The sequence below is a fragment of the Manduca sexta genome, chromosome 25 (genome assembly GCF_014839805.1).
Source record: "Manduca sexta isolate Smith_Timp_Sample1 chromosome 25, JHU_Msex_v1.0, whole genome shotgun sequence".
In the NCBI taxonomy this organism is placed as follows: Eukaryota; Metazoa; Arthropoda; class Insecta; order Lepidoptera; family Sphingidae; genus Manduca; species Manduca sexta.
The window spans coordinates 9,471,879-9,496,541 of NC_051139.1; the positions used below are offsets into that span (position 1 = coordinate 9,471,879).

Below are 24,663 nucleotides of genomic sequence, written 5' to 3' on the forward strand. Positions count from 1 at the left end.
CACTCTCTTTCTCTTCCCGGCCGCCGGGCGAGTAGCAGTGTCAGTGATACCATCGGATTTGTTTTATTAAGTGCCTACGAAGTAAACACAACAGTGTGCATAAATTATGAAATCATAGGTTAATTAATAACTGGTCCACCATGTCCGGAAAGGTGAAAATAAAAGTTGATGTGTTTTAATCCTATTCCACGCGTTGTTCTACGCCCTTTCGCTTATCACCGTAAAAATTCAAATCGAGTAAATATGTGGGCACGTGGTGGGTGCATGTTTTATGATAACCAACGAACGATAACAACATACAGCTACGCTTTTCCGTTATGAATGATTTGTTTGATTCTTATTCAAATTGATACTAATTCACAATAATTACTGTGTATATTAGCAATGCCGACACATGTATAAATATACTATGATAGTAACATTTGTTTATAGTCGTTACAGTTTAATTCACAAGTGGCTAAGTAGGCAGCAGAACAGGTACGTCTAAATGTACATTTTAAATGACATTTATACGTCATTCGACATAAATTATGAGAACGTCACGATACAGGAAATATGCAGTGAGTAACGGAAAATTGATTACAGTGGTTTTAAATTTCCATTATATACAAATTAAGTGTCTTACCTCCGATAACAAGTCAGTTAATATTTGCATTGGAGTTCGTGTGACGCTTTCATCTTGTAGCGGTGTCGTCATCACGAAATCAACCATATTCTGCAAATTGCAAAACAATCCGTTTACTAAACTGTTCATTCAAAAATACACGATGTCAAAAAGTATAAAACTCGCTTTATGTACCTTTAGTTCTTTCAAAACCACCTCCTTCCTTATAGATTTTGTGAGAAAATTACGATACCTTATGATATTTCTCTGTGAACAAACGATTGAGATAAGTTTTGATGTCTTGACGCACAAAAAACGGGTTAATAATACCTATATAGAATTGCTGCGATACTTACTCTCCAAATAATTGAATGATACCATTGGTCCCTGGTGTAAGCATCATTTGCCTGGAAAACAGTCTAAGTTTTAATTTATGTCAAGCAAAAGGCAAAGGTTTCAAATATGGATAGACTGATGTCACATGTCTTTAGATAATAATTATATTCTGTTGGCCTATTATTTACATGATAAAACAGTATAAAAGTACGTACTTGTAAAAGTAGAGATCCATGAGGCATAACTATACGAAGACAATATTTCCGAGCCGGATCCCAGCGCGAGATACAGTATACTTCTTGCATGCAACTGTACGACAGCGGATGCTCTAGCAGACCGGAAGGCTGAAACAAAAAAGAAATGTATTTTATTTCTAATGCGGAAAATATATTTGGATCTTTACAAACATTTTTATAATAAGTGTATCATACAAATTATTTTTTTACTGGCTAAGAGGACTTTCGTATTGAGTTCACTGGAAAGTTTAGGCTTCGCGGGACTGAGTGAAATGGAATTAAATGATTTATTTGAACCCGTAAAATGTTTCTACATTATTTAGATAAAGTGGTGACAATAATTTATTAGTTATATAGTTTCAACAAATACGTATCCTAACATAGTATCACTTTAGCTGCGATTGTTAGGCTTATGGTTAACATTAACAATTTGATATTACAGAACTTTCATTAATTGTAAAGTACATTTAGAGTTACATTAAACTTCTTAATACGTTTGCATCACAAACATCAGAATTCCATTATCTACTTATGTTTGCTTAATAATGTCCTACCTACTCTACAGCTGTAAATAAAAATCGGTCATCTTAAATTGGTATACACTCTACCATTAACTAAGGTGTATATATATTCGATTGAAATTCCACGAAAGTAATAATAATTTCTCAAAGGCCAAGGCGCTCAAATTTTACACAAGTATTGCTTCATAAGTATGATGACACAATCAGATGATAGAGTCTCAGACGTAAAGTTGCTAATTTTGCCACACCTTTGTATTACGAGTATACGAAAACATTAAATGTCTTTGGAGCTTTCAAAATATCGACTAGATATCGCCTCTATTTCATAACTGATTTCTTTATCTCAATTTTGTAATGATGTCTTATTTTTTAACCGACTTCAAAAAAGGAAACAGGTTATCAACTCATCGTGTATTTTTTTTAAATAGGTAGGTACCCAATAAAATATGTTAACGTAAATACAAAACAATATAGTTTATAATGGGAATAGCGTAATCGTACGATAACCGATATGTGTTTTTATTATATTTTATAATCTTGCATCATCAGCTAATACGTCCATAGCAACTTCGATATAACTCCAAATATCTGTACCTATTTTTGTAACGGCTTATTGTGTAGATTCAACGGAAATTAGGTCAACGATAAGGAAGGCGCAGCTATTGCCTGGCATGAATAGTTGGTAGGCGGGGCTGTATAAGTTAATGTGCCAGTGACGTAGAGGCTAGAGTAGCATTGCCCCTGCGCGGGCTGCAGCGCGAGTCGCGAGCGCGGTCGTGACGTCAGTAGCGTAGCATGAAGCACGCTGCTGCACGCTGCCTGTTGCGTGCTCTCTCTACCACTTGAACGCCGGTTTGACCTGGCGCTCGATTGTGTCAGGCGGATATTTATTACATATCAATTAGCACTTATAGCTTATTAGCCTCAATGTCGCAGTTTATGATTCGACTGCGACATTAAAGCACTGGGATAGGAAAATCATAATTAATTTATGTATATTATAATATGTATGAATTTGGAGTTTTGACGTCAACCAATCATTTTTCATTAATTCAACTGGTTTTCCGTTAGTCGACGAGTAATAAGTAAATTGGCATTGATAGTGAGTGAAACAAGTAAATAATGGAGTAAAAATAATTATTCGATACTACTTATTACATTGACGTCAATGAAGCGCCGTTATTAAATATAAAAAAATATTTCAAAATCAACGACCTTTGCAAAATAAAATAATAATGCTATTTTTGTGTCAGTTGCGTATAGGTGTGTTTTTTTCTCATATTATTTTGTTTTGCAGTTATTTCTGGAACAACCAGGATATCCGGAACGAGAGAATAACAACTTTTGAAGATAGTTTATCGCACGTAACATACTTACTACCTACTCGGATACTCCATTGGTAACAATCTCATATTATCTTATCTTACTAATATTTTAAATGGGAAAGTTTGTGAAAATGTTTAGTTTTGACATGTATGTTAGAAGTAAACGCAAAAATCACTGAACGAATTTAGATGAAGTTTAATACACGGGGAGACCCATTCCTGGATTACAAAGCCTACTTTTATTCCTGTAATTTGGACAATAATGGAATTTTTTAATCTGAGTTTTTAAATAGATGGCGTACGACGTATCGTACCGTTTTAAGCCGCGGGTGAAGCCGTGGGCATCGCCTTGTATGTTATAAAAGTTATACTTTGTATTTTAAGAACGCACTCTTAATCTAAATCAAGATTAAATATCGATTAAACACTGACTCACTTGACGTACTCTATTCAAAACATGTTTTTATTTAAGATTGGCCGCCTCTAGTTTTGTATTTTACTTATTATCCTAAATTAATTGCGTACCCGAACATCTATTACTAGAAGCGAAGCCGAATTATCTAATCTCGTGTTTACGTGAATGTTTTAGTACTATCACCTTTTGTATCAGTAGAGGAATATAGGAACATTCGATATATTCCTATTTGTCATTAAAAATCAGAATGTATAAATTTGTGATTTTAATCTTCAAGGTTTTCGAACGACCAGATCTGTCTGGTGTAATATACATACCAGAAAAAGAATAACTTCTGTAAACTCAGTTTGTTAGACTTAATATAGAGGATAATGGTCCTATTTACACAATACATACGAATGTCCTTATTTATTTACGTCGTAATTTACTAAAATACGATTGAAATGGTGCTTCTTAGTTGTGCGTTTTCAATTACTTCGTACATTGACATGACTTCGAACACTTATTTCAAACATTTTGAACAGATTATTATATATGTATATTTAGATAAGTATATATTTCAATTTTAACATGTAAATCTCACCTAGGATAAAGTATTTTCACCTCCCCTCTTAGCAATCAGTTAAGCTTAACATATTCAAAATAAATACCAACACCTTTATTACCATGTTTCAAAGAAAGTTGTGAACGTAGCTGCATGAAACGACTGAAATAGCCGACATAATTACGTCGTTTCAGTTTCTTAGCACTGGTTTGTTTCTGGTTTATTTGGCAAGTAAGAAGATAAAAATTAATTTGTAAACGTTTAGAACTGGTTTGCTTAATTTTGTTTTGAAATGTGATATACTTAGCGTAGGACACGGCTATAATGTTACTAATCAAAATATTATTATGTTGTATGGTATTCCCGGAAGTATGCATCACTAGTATGGCTCTCACACGCAGTACGTTTTTATAGTGCATGGAATTTGGTAAACACCAGGTCCAGGCGTCTTCTAGCGTATTTATCCATTTGTTATGTTTAAATTTTTCGAATACTTAACAATATTCACGAAGGATATGATTTTGATGAACAAAGGCTATATGATAATGTAGGTAATCCTCGTTTAAATTATTTTGTGTTTGAACCATTGTATCCAGACAGTAGTATTATGTGTGACTGTGTGATACAATCGTAGCTCGAAACTTCCACTGTTCTATTTTTCATTATGTATAATATTTTATCACACAAGGCTACAGCTCAGGTACCTAACCCAAATTATGTTTTTGCGGCAAATACATACACTGTTTTGACATGGATATGTTAATGGGGATTATATTTAAATTGGTCTATAACTAAGCTGCTTCCTTATAAATAGACAACTTTACCACAGACAATTGAAGATAGTAATACGTTCAGCTTTAAGTAATCCTTAGACCTCGTTCATACGTGTAGCAGACATAGCATAAGAATAGCAGAATAATTAATCCGATGGTCTTTAAGCTCAGAAGTCTGAAAGTTTACTAGTTTGCGGCTTCGGCGAACTTATCACAGGGAGAATTTTACAGTGTACATTATGCATGTTTTTGTAGAAATGCGTTATATTTGCCATTAAAAATCACAGCTACGCTACACAATCAATTCAAGTACTTAAATGTAGTGTTCACACGATCCTGTACTTTATAAGATATTCGTCAGAAATATACTATGTAGAGACAAATCTCTAGGTCTTCTCTATCTCAAGGACAACTCAAAAGTTGTTCCTGTAGTAAGCCTTTGTATTTTCATGGCCGGCATAGGGTTGCAGGTCAAGTGAACATTGACAAAAGGGTCTTTCCCTATCGTATTCACGACGGAAATAACGTCAGCGGACCTCCCCTTTCTTTCCTATGAGTATATATACATTTAAGGTTATGCTTATTATGAAATTATAAAGTCGATTGAAAAAATTTTACGTATTCAAAGAATGCAGAAATATTAGCTGCGATGCTAACAATAAATGAATAAATCCGAATATACCTCTATGAGTTTATTTGTTTCTGCGTACTAAAATAAGCTGGTATTACACGAAGAATGTCTAGTATTGTTTGAAGTCGCATGACTGTACGTCAATAGAATGATAAATCTGATTTATCTTGAGCAAAAACTTTTGAAACATATGTAAATCGCAATGACGCCGTGTTGCGGAATTTGTATGTGTTGTATAAAAGCGATAATCCACTACGAAGGGTTGTGTGACGCATATTGAATTAATCGGCGCATGTATTGAACGCTGGACGTTGAATATGAACTCTACAAGGTCCGGGTCGAACAACGTGTTCATCGTATAGGGGCAAAATTTTAATATCACGTGACAACAATTTATTACTGATTATGTTTATTTTACGGAATTTCCGCGTTTTTCACAATACTGGTATATCGGTAGTAAATTTCTCATCCATGACGCAGTTTGCCACAAAAACAGTTGAGTGACAATGTACACAATAAGTAGGTACTCATAGCATCAGCGATCGGCATTGTAGCAGTTGGATCCCTGTATTTAGCACCTACATCGACTACTTATCATGTTGGCGGCTTTCTTTATCCGATTGCCGCGCTGCAAAGAGTACGACATCATCATAATATATCAGCAATCAGATAAGCTGCGTTTCATCAATTAAGGTTAACGTTAACGGATTATACAATTCCTTTGATCGTATCACTATTTTTGCTCATTGCTACCATATTTTTGCACCATTTTTTAACACAATTTTATATATTATAATTTACTGTTGCATAAAACAGAGTATATTTTTTTCCCTACCCATATTTTTACGCTATATGGGTGATACGATACCGTTATTGATATGTAGAAGCCGTAATTCCGAGAAAGTTGATGTCAATCAGGAACATAAAACAGCTAATATCCAGAATCGAAGCCAAAGATCGTCGTAAAATATGACAAGTGATCACAACAAAGCATTAATTGTATTTAAATCCGAACACAACCGCAAGTGCCACACAGAGGCAATCTTTATGTAATATTTGTGTTAAGTGTAATGTTTAATAGTCGAAATGGTCTGGATGACCCCTGACATTAAAGTAGCGAAACACGTAGGACTGACCCACTGCAGATAATCTTTGTGCACATATATCGTCCGTAGAGTTGACTATTATTGAATATTGTACATACAACTTCAAAGGCCTAGTGTAGAGCCTGTTGCTTGATCAATCCTAGGACAGTAACATTTTGCTTAATTCCTTTTATAAACGTCTTCTAGTCCTACTAATTATTATGTAAATTGCCTGAAGTCTAAGCATACTAATAGACTTTTATTTTCCTCTTATTGGTATATTACTTAAGCCATAGGCATAACATAATGACGCAAGACTAAACAATTATTTGATTTCTACGAACTAAATGAATAACACTGTATCCAATATCCTAGTAGAGTGATGAGTAAAACCGCAAGCAATTAGCAGTAAATGTATTAGTCCCGAATAAGACAACAAAATACTTAATTTCTGATTAGCTTTACGTCATAGAATTCCATTAAAGGGACCTACGTTATACACATAAGTATGAATAGCGAAGGCACGACTGATGCGCAATGTTTTCTACACACCTAAAAGGATTAAATCCATTATAATCGTATTTGGAAGATGCGCGTAAATGTTTTCCGAATGAGCATGACGTCAAAGGGGAACTGTTTTGAGCTCTGAAAGCTGTTTATATAGGTAAACGTAAACATTTGTGTTCTCTCCCGGCCAGGTCAGACGAGTTTGATGCTAATGTATTCACTAAAAGATATATACGTTTAACAATCGCGTCGAACACATGGACGACAATTTAAGCTTCCTCTTACATAGTGTAGGGACCCCGGACCCGTGCTGCTGTGACGCACGAACGCTCTCTTATCTCTGATTGACCTCGTAATGGAGTTCAAGATAAAGCTACGATCGTCTAATATGTATAATTAAAACGAATCAATGAGTTAAATTAATGGTAATTAATGTTATCGTCTGTACTCGATAGTAGGTATTATGTGTGTATTAAAACAGTTAGTTTGAATGATTATGGACAAAGGTATATTATATATAAGGTATAGGTTCACGGAATATTGAAAACTTCCTTCACTGGGTTACCATGTGATTCTGGCGCTGGGTACAGTTAGCTATTGCAGCGAGGTGAGGCACGCTCGCTGGGTTCGGTGTTATTTCAAAATTTGAACCTAACAAACCAGGTTATAACATTTTTTCTTATAGTCGATATGACCTACTTACTCGTTTACCACATCATTGATTGAAAGCAGGGGATTTTATTTTTATTCTTTACCAGTTACCTTTGAATATGTATTTTTAAAAACCGTACACAGGTGCACAACAGTTCGAGATGTTTATCTAAGAACATTTAACGATTAGTGCAAAATGTCAACACGTTTTATGTTTTAAGTCTAGTAAAATACTAGGATGGACAACATTGGAGCTAGTTTTTCTATCGTTATAATTCGTCCGGCTCGAATGTTAACATATCCAAGTTTTTATCTAAATGTTTGAAAAATGTATCGTGCCGAAGCCACACTAGAGTGGGATGAGGGTAGACGTAAAAACAAGATAACTATATAAATCTCTATTAAAACTCCTACAATAATACTCCGACATAACACAGCATAATCTTTTAATATAATAGCTGTACATCAATAAAATTATGGTATAAAAGTACGCAAATCTTTTGCGTTAGCATATTTTAATATTTCTTCACATAAAGAATAATATTTTGCATTGCAAAGCAGCGCTGAAGAGCCTACCATTTGGATGCCCTTAATGTTTGACGTCATACTTTATTTCCTGTTTACTTTGTGTAAGCTATTTGCTTCCATTAGTGCCGTTGACAATGTTGTCTCTTATTCAAATTAGTACCTATCTCGTAATTAAATTATTGTAGGTCATGTTCAAACAACTGTTATGTTGGTCTCTTGCTTGGCTTGACATTCAATTAATCTGTTCGGCTTGTAGGTTGAGAGTTAAGCCTCTCAGTAAAACACAATGGCACATCAACATTGATTACAAATGCGCATTACAATAATATCAGATGGATACATTAAGTGACCGTACTCATAGTAAACAATACTAGTTTAATAGAGTATTCAGTCGTTCGTAACGAATAGTACGTGATAAAAATAAATTTATCATCCATAAATTATCTTCTATTACTTTTATGGTTAAAAATACTGATATTACGTATTTACCAATTTATTCTATAATCATTAATAATACATAGTATAGAGCTCTGGGACCAAAGTGCACAAACATAAAATTATACCTGAAAAAAGAAATCACTGCATTCATCTGTAAACATTTCAGTTTCATTAGAATCAGATCCTGACGTTTATTTTAGTATAAATATTGTTAGTCTTAAGCTATAATAGTATATTAGTATAGTATATTAGTATATTATGTTTAACAATATATACGGTGTTCATACAAAGGGCAGGCGAGTACGGATATGTTTCTAATACAATTCGCACCCTGAAGTGGTAACGATAACTATTTATACGATGCCTTGTATAGATTACAACGCTGGACTATAAATTTTTTTTACGATCTAAATGTTACTGACAAATCTAAAAGCGTTACAACTACATATTTGTTTAAGAAAATTGTCTCTGTTATAGTATTCTATCGTCTGGATCTAGAACAAAGTGAATGCTCTGAATAATTATCGTTTAAGCTTAATTTTCCGAAAGACAAATATTAGCTGTATATAGTTTACATATAATGCCAATCTGCAATTATTGACCTTGACTCTACGCTTTGTAAGACTCATGTGTGATGTGGAACCAAACTACTTTATACGACGACGCAACGTCTAATTTTACGTTTCGTCACAGTTGACATAAGAAGCGTTCTGACGAATGCCGTAGGTACTTTACCTACTGCCTATATTTTGTGGTAAACCCAAAAAAGAATTAACAAAAACCCATACGAGTTATGATAGTTTATTTTTTCTTGTAGTTCCAAGTCTCCACATGGGTTTTACGACACAAAGTTACATTTTGATGTAACTTTATTAAATATTTTATAAATACTATCGAATAACTAAAAAACGACCATAACTCGCAAATGTAACTCATGAATAACAATACCGCGACAAATATTGAAAGGAAAGTGATGATAAAACAGAGCTACATCTGTACATTTTATAAAACAAAGTCCCCAAAAGCTGTCTGTTTGTTTGTTATCGATTTTCTCAAAATTTAATGAACGGATTTTTATGAAATTTCATATGGAGATAATTTATGATCCGGCGAAGGTTCTATAGTAGCCTATGCTACTTTCTATTCCGGGAAAATATATATTGCGACTTTTATCTCGGAAAACTCATTCACGCGGGCGAATCTGCGAGCAAAAGCTAGTTAAAAGCTTAATATTTTATGAGAATAAAAAATTGAAAAGTTTCATATAAAATTATGCTATAACTATATTTCTAAAAAACGTGGTTCGTTCCCTGTGATAGCTACCATGTGACTTCACTTAATTGTGATAATTCATAGTAAGAAACTAATGGCTAGTCATTTAACATTACACGCGTCAATAAATTTCCAGGCCAACAAGAAATTAGGGCTCGTTTATAAAATGTGTCACAAATGAATGCATAATTTTTCCCAGTCTCAACACTCACGTCAGAGACAAGTGAAATATTTACTGACTCATATATTGCAATATACACTTATTAATATTTTATTATGTTATAGTAAATACAGTCAGCTTCAAATGTATCTGAATAAATTAAAAATTTCCTTGTTCTTGTCAACAATCGTTTTTATTCACTAAAATAAACTCCGACCGGTTTACTTTATATTAGATAAAGAAAAAAATATATTTCGATTGAAGTTAATGTGTAGAAGTGTTTTATCGGTCTATTGTCCAGGATTGTATTAAGGGACCGACGAAACAAAGACCAATATTTCTATTCGTATTTGACCAGTTTTTGATTATTCGAGTTCCAAGAACTCTGTTTAACATAATTATAGAGTTATAGCAGTTGGCCGTACAAGCGGAACATAGGAGCGTGCAGCATACATAATATGGCATTTACATAGGTATGATATCATAGTAATTGTTTAATACCTACATAACTGATTATTATTTATACGGAATAAATGAAGCACTAGTCTTGTAGTAATAGTATAATAGTTTTTATGATAAGATAGTGTACCTTTATTGTATATGAGTACAAAGAATATAACTAGGAGTGTATTGGTGGTGTGTAATTGGTGGAAAGCGGTTGCACCTACCCAGATGGAGTCTCGCAAACAAAATTTCTGCCACCTAAAAATCTCCTGTAATAGTTATGAAAAGGGTGAGCCCGAAAGAGTAACAAGATTATTGTTTACTTAAGCTGTGTTTAATTCAACCGCTTTAAAAGTTAATTAAAAAAAGAAGCCTAGTTCCGTCCATCCTCGAAGTTTAAAACATTTTTGAAAATATATTTAAAATATTAAATTTATTACAATGTTAAATCGCTTTCACAAACAGATACACTTTCTATAAGTCAATTTACTGACTAGAATATAATACATAAAGTTCCGACATTTCGAAAACTGCCTTGGTCCACAATAATTATTCTATAAACTCTTCAGTTGTAAAGTGCATATTTTAGAAAAAAAAACTTTACCCTAATAAAGCAGATAAATGTAAAGAATAGTTAGCCCATGTGTATAGATGTTAATTTGTTAAATGTACCAAAAAAATCAACTATTTTATGTACATTTAACAAATTAACTTTAAAATAACGTTGAATGGTATTCAATTTGAAATAGTTTATAAATTGAACTTGAATGAACATTTTATCTATATTTTTAGGAAAAGCAAGTTATTTATAAAATTGTGATTGATGGCACTACCTTGATGAATATTCTATAAGCAACAGTATTTATTTCAATAGCATTCCTATGTTTAGTAGCTTGATACTTTATGAAGATTATTTTGTATTATTTACTATAACATATTTTTTTTATTGCCTTAAATTACGAGACGAGCTTGCCGTTCGCCTGATGGTAAGCGATACGACCGCCCATAAACAGGAGAAACATCATCCTACACCTTGAATTACAAAGTATTGTTTGGTATTCCACTGCGTTCGCCAGCCTGAGACATGAGATGTTCAGTCTTATTATATTCAGTAATTACACTGGCTACAATGTATGTAAATGTATGTATGCAATTGTTCTTTTCCTATACATGTGCTGATAAGACAACATTCATCATTGCTTATTTTAGTTCAAATATATTTGCCAATACGTAAGAACACAATTCATTGATGTCACCTACGAATTCCATAAAACGGGCAAATATAAATACATATCGTAACAATTACGCATTTCCAATTGAATTGACGTATCAATACGATGTTATCGTATGTACAGGTGGTTATATGATTTCAAGCAATTTGAACGAGTATGCACCGCCAAATCAACCTTCGCATTTTCGCACGATGAAAACCAAACCCCTGCAGGGTGCTTTTATCAGACTGCGCTATGCTCATCCAGCTTACTGTGTACATCTTTGGGTATATTCCAGTGGCGAAAGGTGAAATTGTCTCAAAGGAAAGCCAATACAACATATAGGTACATGCATAAATGCGGTCTGCAAATTGTCCCAATAATAATTAGATTCTACATAATGGGAAGCCGGTAGGAGTCGTGTTATATGGACTCTTCGCCACTGGTATGTTCACAGTATTGTAGAATCCAGGAGAATGAGAGGTGTCTTTACTGGTCTTTATATATTTTTTGTTTAAAGTATACATGTAACGAGAGAAAGTGCGTGCGCAAACCGTTTGGCCGATGATAAAGGATACGAGTATAGCCTAGTTGAGTGTGGAACGGACTGCCAAGACGAATGTCCGCAGGTTCAAATCCCAAGGGCACACACCTCTGACTTTTCTAAAAGATCATGTCTGTATTCTTTGTGAATTTATCGTTCGCTTTAACGGTGAAGGAAAACATCGTGAGGAAACCTGCACCTCTGAGAAGTACTCTATAAAAATTTCGAAGGTGTGTGAAATCTACCAATCCACACTAGGCCAGCGTGGTGGACTAAGCCCTAATCCCTCTCAGTAGTAGAGGAGGCCCGTGCTCAGCAGTGGGCAAGTGTATAAATACAGGACTGACATTATTATCTATTATATATACATATATAAGGATACGACTAACCATAAACAGTATTGTCTTATTGGAACTTTCGTCACTTATTTAAATATATTTCTTCATAATTAGCTAAAGGATATCCACTGCTGAACCTAGACCTCCACCTAAAATGTCTGAACCGTATTGTTGAAAATTACTTCCGACCTATATTTAAATGTTCCTATTTGCTAATATTGATAACACGATAGTTTATGGAAATCTTAAGTAAACACAACTGTTGAATAGATCCGCGAGCAACACCTGGTGTATGATATAGCCTAGATATATCATTTTCGTGTTATTCGATGATTTCAGACTTCAGATAATTATGCCAGTATTTAGTATTGGATTATGCAGAGACAATCATTAAGTACATGTTTTATTAACATACCCTGTATACGTTGTGTAAATTTGCTTACATTAAATTGAAAACCAATAACAATAATAATTAGTGGTGAATGACGAATAAAATGACTCATTTTATAAATAAATGGCTCGTGTTTATCTTAATAACTATTCAAATTTAACTAGATTTGTAAATGCTTTTTCATTACTAAGTTCATTTATTTTCTAAGAAAGTAAGAGACTATAAGATCGAAACTTGTTCGGCTAGTTTTCAATTGGCACCACCGCTTACGTTTCGCCGATTGACCACGAGTCACGCCCATTTGTATTGAAGGCATGGATAATATAATTTGGAAATTTTACGATGGACGATATCTAATCGAAGGGAATCGTTTCTAAGCATAATATTTTTACCAACTTCATTCGGATTTATTTACACCTTTTATACGAGGTGCTTAATTGTTTGTATTAGCCAACCAGCACCGTGCATGCCATGGAAGTTTCATCCGAAAGTAAAATAGATGACAAAATGCACTTAACATTTTTAAATCACAATAACAGTTATTTATAAATCATCACTAAAATTGTTTGGACTACCCCCATCAACCAGGTAAAGGCAAACAAACCCATGCACTTTCAAATAAGCACGTGAATCAACCCGATGGACCTACCCACAAACAGAAAGAAAAAAAGAAAAAGATTTATTGCTGGCACAATGTTAACCACAAACAAAATAAAATCAATTATAAATATTGGTAAAATCCCGGCAACTTACGCAATTACTCTATTATACTTGACGTCAGGTCATTAGAGCGGTTTGTAGCAATTAACAGTAAATTTAATAATGTTGTGTCTCATGAATGATAAGTATCTTGAGATTCTACTAATTAATTAAGGAAACATGTACAAGGAAGGATAAAATTTAATTCAATTTTCTTCTACTTTTGAAATAAACATTGTAAATTCACCTTTGCGAATATATATAAAGTAAGCAGTGGGGGCCGTAAACGAGACAAGGCCCTAAGCGAAAGCAAAAAAAAAGTAAAACCAAAAAAAAAAGCGGTTGCCCGGTTCGCCTCCTTCTAAGGCCGCCTCTGATGATAGGTACTAATATGATGTGATGTACTCAATTTTTTTGGCATGAGGTTGAACTCATACATAATTTGTTTTTTAAAGCTTAGGTTATTACTTTATTTCAGAATTCCTGTAATTGTAATACATGAACGGACATTAAAGCAGAACGCAATAGGATGTATACAAGGAAGCAGACTGAACTCATAAATATAAAAGATGAATCACTTATCCTCAGAAATGATGTACCGCATATTTTCACAAAGTAAGTAGGTATGTAAGTATATTACTAGTATATTATTTTCAACCGTCACAGACATTGCAGAACGTTAGAAGTAGATATTAAAACTATTTTAATAAAGAAATGGAACCTGGGGAGGGTTCATTTCACTGGGTACAAAATTCTCTCTAGTCAATTTCGTCAATAACGACTGTACATACATTGGAGCACCTACACCTAAATACATATGTATTTTTATTACACACTATCGATGTATTTGTCTCATCACATGACTTAGCTTATCCTGACTCTGATGCCTGCATTATCATATTCATTATTCTTTTTTATTTATTGGCTGAATTTTGGAATTGGTTGAATAAATATATCTTTGGATGAATCGTAGACGTGCGGTACCAGTGGTTAAAGGGGCGCTTGTGACTGTTATTTGTTGACATGACTTTTTTTTGCTCTCCTCCTTGCTTTGGTGCCTTAAGCGGCAAATTTAAAGCCAGCCCGAGCGATAAGAACCCACCATACGCCACTGGGTTACAGGTATCTAAACATATTTGTGGTTATAATAAAATAAGGATAAAAGATTATTCCTACCGTATTCGAAACTATATGATACTCTTGTAAGCAGAGCACGTGTGTCTCCCAGCGCCTCAAGAACTTTGCTGCGAGAATTTTGTCCACTACTGTCCTTGTGTGTTGGAAACAGCAGACCCTCAAGGTTCCCTCTGTGGCTAGCTTGTAACGCGGCCCGGGCGGCGGCACTGGCGCACCCGATGTATTGGAGCTCTCGAAACCAACACTGTCGGCGCAGCATTCCGGACTTGAACCCTGATAACAATAACATTAAGATTAAATTGAGTTGATATCATCGACCTAAAAACAACAATTGTTCTTGCATTAGGAATTTAGTTCTAAGTGTGTTATTACAAATATGTAAGTTAATTATATTGATGGATTGGTTTTGTCGAGAAATGTCGCAAGAGTTCTATACTAAGTTTAACGCATTGTATATAATAATATTTTGATTATTCGTATATCTATGTTTCTTATTTTCACACGGCAAGATGGAGTAAGTACACAGGAATATCGATTAGTGACATACTGTACATAAACCTATTCTAAGGTATATAAGCCGCTGGGGAAATTAATGATTTAATTATTAATTTCTTCTTTATTTTAAGTATTTATTTTAAAGGTTACCTACTCTAAAGCTTCGTTTCATTTGGATGGATCAATCTTGCTTGGCACGTGCCATTCTTGAAAGGACATAAAAAAGTTGCCCCGTCTGAATATGCGCGAGGCAATTATTACTCACCTGGCCTAGGCAATGTTTGTATATTATGTGTCTTTTGACAGATAATTTAAGAAAATTGTACGATACTCCCACGTTCAAGACAAAATACCATTATGTCAACAGTCGTAATTGACGAGAAAGTTGCTCAAGCGATTCTCGTGATTCATAATTGTCTGTGAGTTTTTATTTCTCGCCTACGTCTGAACAGCATGATGCAATAATCTTTTGACGATTGTTGCTAGCAATATTTGCACCGTCTAAATGAGGCTTAAAGTGTGATATATCCTTTATTCAATAATAATTAAGCTGTAGGTATTTTTAATGGAATGTATGCATGTTCAATAAAATTATGTTAATTAATGTAAGCAATGAGATGATGTAAACATAACGAAATTTTTTAACGACGAAGAAGAAATTTTTTAACCCTTTCTTTATCACATTGCGCGCACGGAATATTATAATACTTAGCAAATTTCATTAAATTTCATAACATTAAGGAGTGCTCTACAATAAAATATATTATACAGTTTGTGTTGGAAATATATTAATTCGGCGGTCGAATCTTATCCACTAGTTATTATTATTCCATGTCAAAGCTTACATGGCGTTAAGGTACACCTATTCAAAATGTTTTTACTGACGGAAACATGCATCAATCGGGCTTACGCGTGTCACAGCCGTCCGTGTGTCTAGAACGCATATGACTCAAACGATAACAGAACGTTATCAATATCGAACCAGTTTGCAAAATTTAGATAGGTGCAACAAAAGAACTGATATTACGTGCAAGTTTTTATTGAGTCGAGTCGATCTGAATCTAGAAAAAACATAACCTGTGTTGCGAATTAAGGAAAATTTTAAGTATTTGCCATGTCTCATCAACACCGTTAACAACATTAGACTAGTTATTAATGTACCCTCTAAATGAATTTTACGTGAACATACGACTATGTTCCCCCTCGTTCATTACATAAAAAATGTGGAAGTGATTACTTACTGTGTTATCGTCGTATATACTATTAGTACGGTATACCTAACCTGCAATGTTAAATCATTCTGCGCAAGTTACAAATTACTATTCCAGTGCCATGCGGGTTTCCTTAACAATATCTTGATTTGACACGTTTGTCAGGTGACGGGAATGATCCAAAATATATGTAATAGCTTTATTTATTTTCCTCATAATGTTTTACGATTAACAAGTGTTCAAAAATATTTTGAGTTTAATAAAATATTACATTATTTTTTTCCTTAATTATTACATTTACTTAACGTTATTCAACCAGTCAATAGTATAAAAATCGTTATACCACTGTGAACAAATTGTCAGTGGACAATGCCAACCACTACACTGTTTGACGTCACAAAAGTCCTCGTTGGTGAATTTTATTTTATTCAAGGACGACAGGCAAAGCTATAACATTTTAAATGATGTAAACTATTATAAAGAAGATGTTTAAAAGCTTTTCTTCGTATCAGATCAGTTTATAAACAATATGAACAACGTCCGGGACTTTAAAATAAAAATACAATTATCATTTTTGTGTTTTAACATCAGAATGTTGTTTAATCAAAGTACGAATCTGTGCATGAACAATCTATATTATTGTGAATGTGCCGCGCCCACCGGCCGCACCGCACCGGTACATGACATGGGATTCGTGTAAAGATAAACAAGCGATAAAACGCCCTAAATGTGCTCCTAAAAGTGGAATTTGACAAATAACATTTCAAATGTAGGTTAACGTATACCATAAAATGTTCAAGCGTGCAGTTTTAAATCAGTTTATGTTCAAATGGACGGTGAAGAAATTTGTCCTACGAATGATTTACATATCAATTATCATATTTTAGTTGCATACCAATATTATTTAGTTGAGTAAAACGAATGTTCGTACTTAGATTGTTTTATTTATTTCCAGGTCTACTATGTCTTGAACTAAAAAGTTCTTAATATGCATTGGGAAATAGATAAAGAAAAATAGGTAACACCGTGAAATACAATATCAATATACCTGCGAATAGATCAGTACTTTATAATGGAGTTAATAAATCCTTGCAATTACCAAACTTAATAAGACATCACTGATACATCTTCAGCTCAGATTAAATTGATACGTTACTAAGCTTTGTTTCTGATGACATTGTGAGATGGTGTTGATAAATAAAATAGTAATTTGGTGATGTGAACACGTTTAATGGTACCCATAAAAATAAAAGCAAATGTTATAAAATATATTTTTCACCGGCTCAGATGGCTGTTATTTTAAATAATAGCATTATTATTTCATAAAATTTTCCCCAGTCACCATTTAATGTCTTATGTCATGGAGTATGAATGTTATCATTTCGAATGCGCTATTTTCTGGGAAATTTGTAGAAGGATTCATTTATATTTCCGTGATAAATATTTACACTGTTAATTATAAAGGGAAAATGTTTCTTTGTTAATAAACCATAGCTTTGTAAATGGACACTGGTCATATTATTTATTAGTATTGAACGAATCAATACACAATACCAGACTTTTTGTTTAGGTCCATTAATATGTTAAATACCTAATAATATAACAAATTTTCATAATTTATGGTATTTCGGCAATTTCTTTAATGTGCCCTCAAAATTTTACTATCGTTACCAGCATAAAAGTTTCATTACAAAAAAAAAACTTCAGTTTCAAATAATAATTGGTTAAATTTTAGAGTAATAAATGTCACATGTATAATTTACTTTTTCTTCAGGTCATTTGCGCTCTCCCCTTGCCAATGGCGTGTGACGTTTGTTATTCGTGACTATTCTTTAAGTGTAAATATATCACTTCATTGAACAAACATCACTGATGCGAATATATGTGAATGTTTACTTAGTTCATATTTTAGGTCCAAAAACAAAACTGTGAAGCAGTCCTGTTGATATTCCCTCACTTATGGAAGATTTATCATAAGTAGGTGTATCTAATCTTATATTTGTCTATGCATATAGATGTAAGTACATATTTAATTATACTTGGGTTGAGTCTGGCCTACATAAGAAGTTAAGCTTACATAGATTGAGCACTAGGTATTCACTAGGCAAGTACCTAGTAAAAAATAAATGTATGATTACTTGTAACGTAGCAATGGTTTATGAGTTTACAGTTTACAAACAATCAGTAATTAGAGATAGAGGCGTGGTTCCACTTAACATTGACGCTTTGATAATGTAATTTGCAGACCTCGTGTTGGCATTCAGCGTTAGTATTTACACATAAAACCGCGCACCTGCGGTGGTGTTGGAGGCAACAAAATAGAATCTTTACGTTATGTGAAATACATATATTAGTAAGTAGACAAATACCTGCTTTAATTTATCTATACTCAATTAAGTAAGTATGTGACCGAGCAATATTTCTTAACGTCATGGATCTTCAGAGTCCCGATATTGTTTATAAAACACTCCCTAGAAAAATTACGGTTTTTTTACACTTTGTATGCGGGTTGTTCCGTGATTTCGTGCAAATTTCATCGATCCGCGGCATTTTAAAAAAATGTCAAATATCAAGAATTTTATTCAAAAAATCAAATGTAGACTGCCTCTGTAATGATATACAAAGGAAGGCACTTTTCTATCGTGTTTAGATTTGGAGATATCGCCGCTGGAAAAATCTGCAGTGGATGGTAATAAACTTTAAAAAGAATGTAATGAAGTAGCCTAGGAAGGTAATAAAATAGGGAAGATGGTAATGTAAAACAGATACAAATTAATTAAAAAAAAAATCAAATGTATTTTTTTTGTAATAATCAGTATTTTATTTATTGAGATTCAACGTTTACAATATTAATTATAGTTCTCACAGCAATTATCTTTTACAATATTGTCAAAATCGTTAGAAAGTAAAATCAGCACCAAAATATCCGTATAAATCAACTATAAAAATAATTAAAAAAAAAAATCTTTGGATAGAAGTTTTAAACAATTATTATGATTAATCATTATTGGCCTGTTACATCTATTAAGATGATTTAAACAGCGTCAACAATTGGAGGTTTTGATACATTTTCTTTGATGGCTATAAAGATTCAACACGTGAAGGGCAAATCCGGCCACATGACGTACAGATGTTACTATCAGAGTTTGCCCAGGATGATAAGGGGTTGCTAACGCTTTCGTGTCATTTTGCGTGTTTCTCGGATAGGTCTTTAAATCAGGAATTATTGTGTTCGGTTACGCCAGCAGTTATAGCTTTTAGCCAGACGGCGCGATCTTCAGCTAAACTTTCCCCGCTCTTCCAGTTAATATCAAAGGTGATCATAGTGCCCTAGCCAACGCAGCCGTCTTTTTTTCAAAAGTGCAGCTATTCTAGGCAGCTGTGCAGACTTCAGTATCGCCTCATTGGTGATCTTGTCCCTCCATGTTATGCCTAAGATGCGCCGAAGATAGCGCATGTGAAACGTATTAAATTTTCGCTCCTGTTTGACTTACGATATCTAGGTTTCAACTCCATACAAGAGTATGCTTAATATGCAAGTCGTCGATTCAAGGTAGCAGAAACTTCCAAAGTTTTCCAAAGGTGTACCACTCAACAGGATAATTGGTGTGATTGTGCATCCTTGCTTCATTACAACGATCTTCTTTGCGTTGATAGACATTGAAAGCAGTACACATGCCTTAGCAAACTTGTCCATGATGTTCTGGAGCTCTTCTTGTGAGGTAGCGACAAGAGCTGCATCATCTGCAAACAAGAGGCAGTCTGCTAACAAATCCTCGCGATGACACTTGGATAAGAACAGAGAAACATTGTATAATTTGCCATCATGTCTTGTGTGCAAATGTATTCCCTGTTTGGCATCCTCAAAAGCAACTTTAATCAGAAGCGAGAAGAAAATGCCAAACAGTGTAGGTGCCAGAACGCAACTATGTCATACACTCCTGCGCATATCGAATGGTGATGAAAGCTGACTGTTAAAAACGACCGAACCTTTCATGTCTTGGTGTAAATTTTTGATCAAGTACAGAATCTTAGGCAGGCGTCCTACTTTCTCTACAGCATACAGGCCTTCTCTGCTCACGGTGTCGAAGGCTTTATTGAGATCAACGAAACTGATTGTGAAGATTATATCAATAGTGGATATTTGGGCACATCTTTACTAATATTATACGAGCAAAAAGTTTACCAACGATGCTTAACAAGGATATACCGTGGTAATTGTTACAGTGTGGCACGTATACTTTCTTCCGATACTTTACTCTCAACTTGTAAATGATAGGTTGAGTGCACTGCACTTTTAGGAGTTCTGCAGGAATTCCATCGTTTCCAGGGCTCTTTTGAGCAGTTTAATAGCATTTTGAAATTCTTGTATTCGTGTGTAGGTGGTTCATCGAGTTCGTTTAAGGTAGCCAATATCGGTATGGAGTCTATTGCTTCTAGTTGAATATCCACGGATCGAGAAAATAAGTTCAAATATTGTTCTACCCATCGTGAGAGCTGGCGATCAACACTGCTGATAAGGGTTACTTATCGATCTTAAGATGGTTGTAACGCATTCGTCTTATTACATTTGTGGCTCACGACTGTTGGGGAACTTTACGACTGCTTGGAGTTAGTTAATTGCTTAGTTACTTCTATTATTTTTAACGGGTCTGCTCTCCGTATAATAGAATCAGCCATACTAGAAGCGGAGTTTTCTACCAGTACCATCTCAATACTTTTCTTTTCTAATTTCCTTATTAAATAATTTTCTGTATTTTCTCTGACTTTTGTGCTCTGGGAGTCATTTCCTTAATACTGCAAATCTTATTATTAGCTTTTCTGGCCAAATATCTTGTTCTTTCTTTTTATTTTTGGATGGCATATAGTTCAGGGATCCTTTTAATTGGTGTGTATTTTTTAGATTCGTGAAGTCGGTCCATCTTCGTCATTTTGCGCTGAACTGTAAAAAATATAAATCTTTCTTGTTAATTTTCATAGGTAGATGCCTTACTAATGTATATTTTATTTTTATTACAAAGCCTAAAAAATGCAATGTATCTATTAAAAGTAAATAATTAAAAAAAAATCATTCACTTCTAACATCGTTCATTACCATCCACGAAAAAAATGGATGGGACGGATGGAAATGCAAAGGAGATAAATGAGAATTGTAAAGAATTACCTACATAACTTTTTACTTATACTTAGTAACTGATTCAGAATTATATGGGATTATAATCTATGAAGTAGGCTTAACTCATAAAAATTATAATAACTGTAAATGCAACATACCTTTTCAAATTCGACGGAATGTGATGAAATAATATTTGGACGAAAGGCTCTTGAAGGCACGAAGAATGTATATAATTTCAAAAGCGAGGGAGACACGTGCACTTGGCTTTGCTGACGAGGCTAACTGACCAGTACGAACAGTTTGCGTCATGACTCACGGGTAGGGATTTATAAACGCGCATTAGAATGGAACGATTTTGACTCTGGAAGGTGATGATTTTTTTTACGTGACAAAATTTAAAAGTCCTTTTTTAATAATTTATAATATGTTTATAATTTTACAAATATTACTAATGAATTAGTAAGGAATTAAACAAATAGATTATCGAAGAATTGGAAGTTAGCTAGTCAACAAAAAATTAATAAACATGTAAAATGCAACTTTGTCACTGATTGGACACAGAGTGTAATGAGATTTTTGGGAGTTAAACTATAATAATTTGAAAATAAACTAAAAATTCTAACTTTTGAATGATACTCCTTTTTAAGTACTTGATTTGTTGCCCATTCGAATATAATTCTGTTAAATGCAGGTATTTCTTCATGGGTTAATTTGGCTGGAAATGTAATTTGCACGAAATGGCGGAATGACCCATGCCCAAAATTATTTTATTACAAAATCATAAACGCAGCTATACCTACTAAAAGAAATCTAATAAAAATAACAGAGATGTTTTTTTTTAAAACAGTCTAAACTAATTTAATTATGAACCTCCTCAAGTTTTTTTTGTTTCATAGTTATATACTTAATTTTATCTAGATACATAAAACAGAAAGCCGTTGTAGTGTAACCTACCCACATTGTTAACTGGTAACACGGCCGTGTTCGTTGTATCTTCACGTGGTGGCGCGGCAAGTAGCAGTCATGGAGCTGCGTGCAGCTTGCTTACGTGCGGTTTATTGGTTATATTATCCTTTATAACATATTATGCGTGGTTTAATTAATATAAGTCTCTGGGATTTTCATATACTCATACATAGTTTTTATTCTACCGCACGTTTACCGCGGCGCCGCAATCTGTGCGGTGATCTCGTATATAGAACATCGATTGCGACGTAATGATTTATTAAATACTAGCTTTTGCCCGCGGCTCCGCCCGCGTTATAAAGTTTTTCGGGCTAAAGTTTTCCGTTATAAAAGTCACGCTATATATTTTCCCGGGAGCCTATGTTCTTCCCAGGGTCTCAAACTGTCTCCATACCAAATTTTATCCTAATACGTTGGGTAGTTTTTGACTTTAACACGTTCGGGTAGACCGATGCAGCGGGGGACTTTTGTTTTATGATATATTTTTGTAGAACTTTTTAAGAGGAACAATCCCGTCATACATTATTGTTGCATAACTTTAACCGTTTACGCAGCGACGCAACAGAAGCTCTCAAAACTAATAAATTGTCCCCGTTTTTGCATCATGTTTCATTACTGCTCCGCTCCTATTGGTCATAGCGTGACGATATATAACCTATAGCACTCCAGGAACAAAGGGCTATCCAACACAAAAATATTTTTTCAGTTCGAACCGGTAGTTCCTGAGATTAGCGATTACTGCTCCGCTCCTATTGGGCATAGCGTGATGATATATATAGCTTATAGCATTCCAGGAACAAAGGGCTATCCAACACAAAAAGAATTATTCAGTTCAAACTCCTAGTTTCTGAGATTAGCCATTACTGCTCTGCTCCTATTGGTCATAGCGTGATGATATATAGCCTATAGCACTTCACGAACAAAGGGCTATCCAATACAAAATGATTTTTTTTAGTTCGAACCGGTAGTTCCTGAGATAAGCCATTACTGCTCTGCTCCTATTGGGTATAGCGTGATGATATATAGCTTATAGCACTCCAGGAACAAAAGGCTATCCAACGCAAAAAGAATTTTTCAGTTTGGACCGGTAGTTCCTGAGATTAGCCATTACTGCTCCGCTCCTATTGGGTATAGCGTGATGATATATAGCCTATAGCACTCCACGAACAAAGGGCTATCCAACGCAAAAATATTTTTTCAGTTCGGACCGGTAGTTCCTGAGATTAGGCATTACTGCTCTGCTCCTATTGGGTATAGCGTGATGATATATAGCCTATAGCACTCCACGAACAAAGGGCTATCCAACGCAAAAATAATTTTTCAGTTCGGACCGGTAGTTCCTGAGATTAGGCATTACTGCTCCGCTCCTATTGGGTATAGCGTGATGATATATAGCCTATAGCACTCCACGAACATAGGGCTATCCAACGCAAAAAGAATTTTTCAGTTTGGACCGGTAGTTCCTGAGATTAGCGCGTTCAAACAAACAAACAAACAAACTCTTCAGCTTTATATAATAGTATAGAAGTATAGATTTACGTATTTAGTTTTGGTAATACATGCCATGTTTTCAATAGATTAACCTACATAATCACTTTATTATAAATGCAATGGTGTTTACGTAAATAACGGTCAATTTCTACGTGAGACAGGGCTATATTGAATTCTGATATTGCTATTGCTGCCAAAACGATTGCAATTGTTATGACGATACTTGTTATTACATTTACTTAATATGTTACGATTTTACGCTTTTTTATATTTGAGAATTTATGTATTAATATAACCTGACCTGGAATTAAAAATCCTGCTTAGGGTGTACCGCTTTTGCCTTTTCGTTTTTTTAAACTTATCGTTAACAGAAAAAAAAATAATTCTATATTTTACCATAACATGGCGAGGTTTTTTATATTTGTGGTCACGCTATAATTTATCTACTTTTAATTGTTCCAAGTAGTCGTTTATGACATTTGATTCGCTATCCTTGTCACGCTTATTGAGGCAATTAGTTTGTTTTATGACCAAATTGCATAATAATGACGCAACGCCTCGTTGTTTAAACAATAACAAATGATTGAAGACGTA

General features: G+C 34.1%; 1 protein-coding gene and 2 long non-coding RNA genes across 5 annotated transcripts in view; 1 reads left to right on the forward strand and 2 right to left on the reverse strand.

The window, feature by feature from the left end:
* The window catches only part of LOC115455908 (C-Maf-inducing protein), a 42,603-nt gene that overhangs the window by 8,604 nt on the left and 9,336 nt on the right, over positions 1–24,663 (reverse strand). For both annotated transcript variants that reach the window (XM_030184710.2, XM_030184705.2), the window contains exons 2-6: positions 14,830–15,063; positions 1,156–1,284; positions 961–1,011; positions 800–871; positions 626–715 (exon numbers count right to left, since the gene is read on the reverse strand). In XM_030184710.2, the coding sequence (XP_030040570.2) occupies positions 626–715; positions 800–871; positions 961–1,011; positions 1,156–1,284; positions 14,830–15,063 (576 nt within the window). The remainder of the gene's footprint in view (positions 1–625; positions 716–799; positions 872–960; positions 1,012–1,155; positions 1,285–14,829; positions 15,064–24,663) is intronic.
* LOC119190537 lies at positions 335–18,805 on the forward strand. 2 transcript variants are annotated; one of them, XR_005112978.1, is made up of 4 exons: positions 335–477; positions 2,995–3,096; positions 14,132–14,268; positions 17,452–18,805. It is a non-coding gene; the product is annotated as an uncharacterized LOC119190537 (long non-coding RNA). The 2 variants fall into 2 exon arrangements; XR_005112977.1 differs by lacking the exon at positions 17,452–18,805 and having other exon boundaries at positions 14,132–14,532.
* On the reverse strand, positions 20,852–21,986 carry LOC119190536. Its single transcript, XR_005112976.1, has 2 exons — positions 21,771–21,986; positions 20,852–21,438 (listed from the first exon to the last, which is right to left on the reverse strand). It is a non-coding gene; the product is annotated as an uncharacterized LOC119190536 (long non-coding RNA).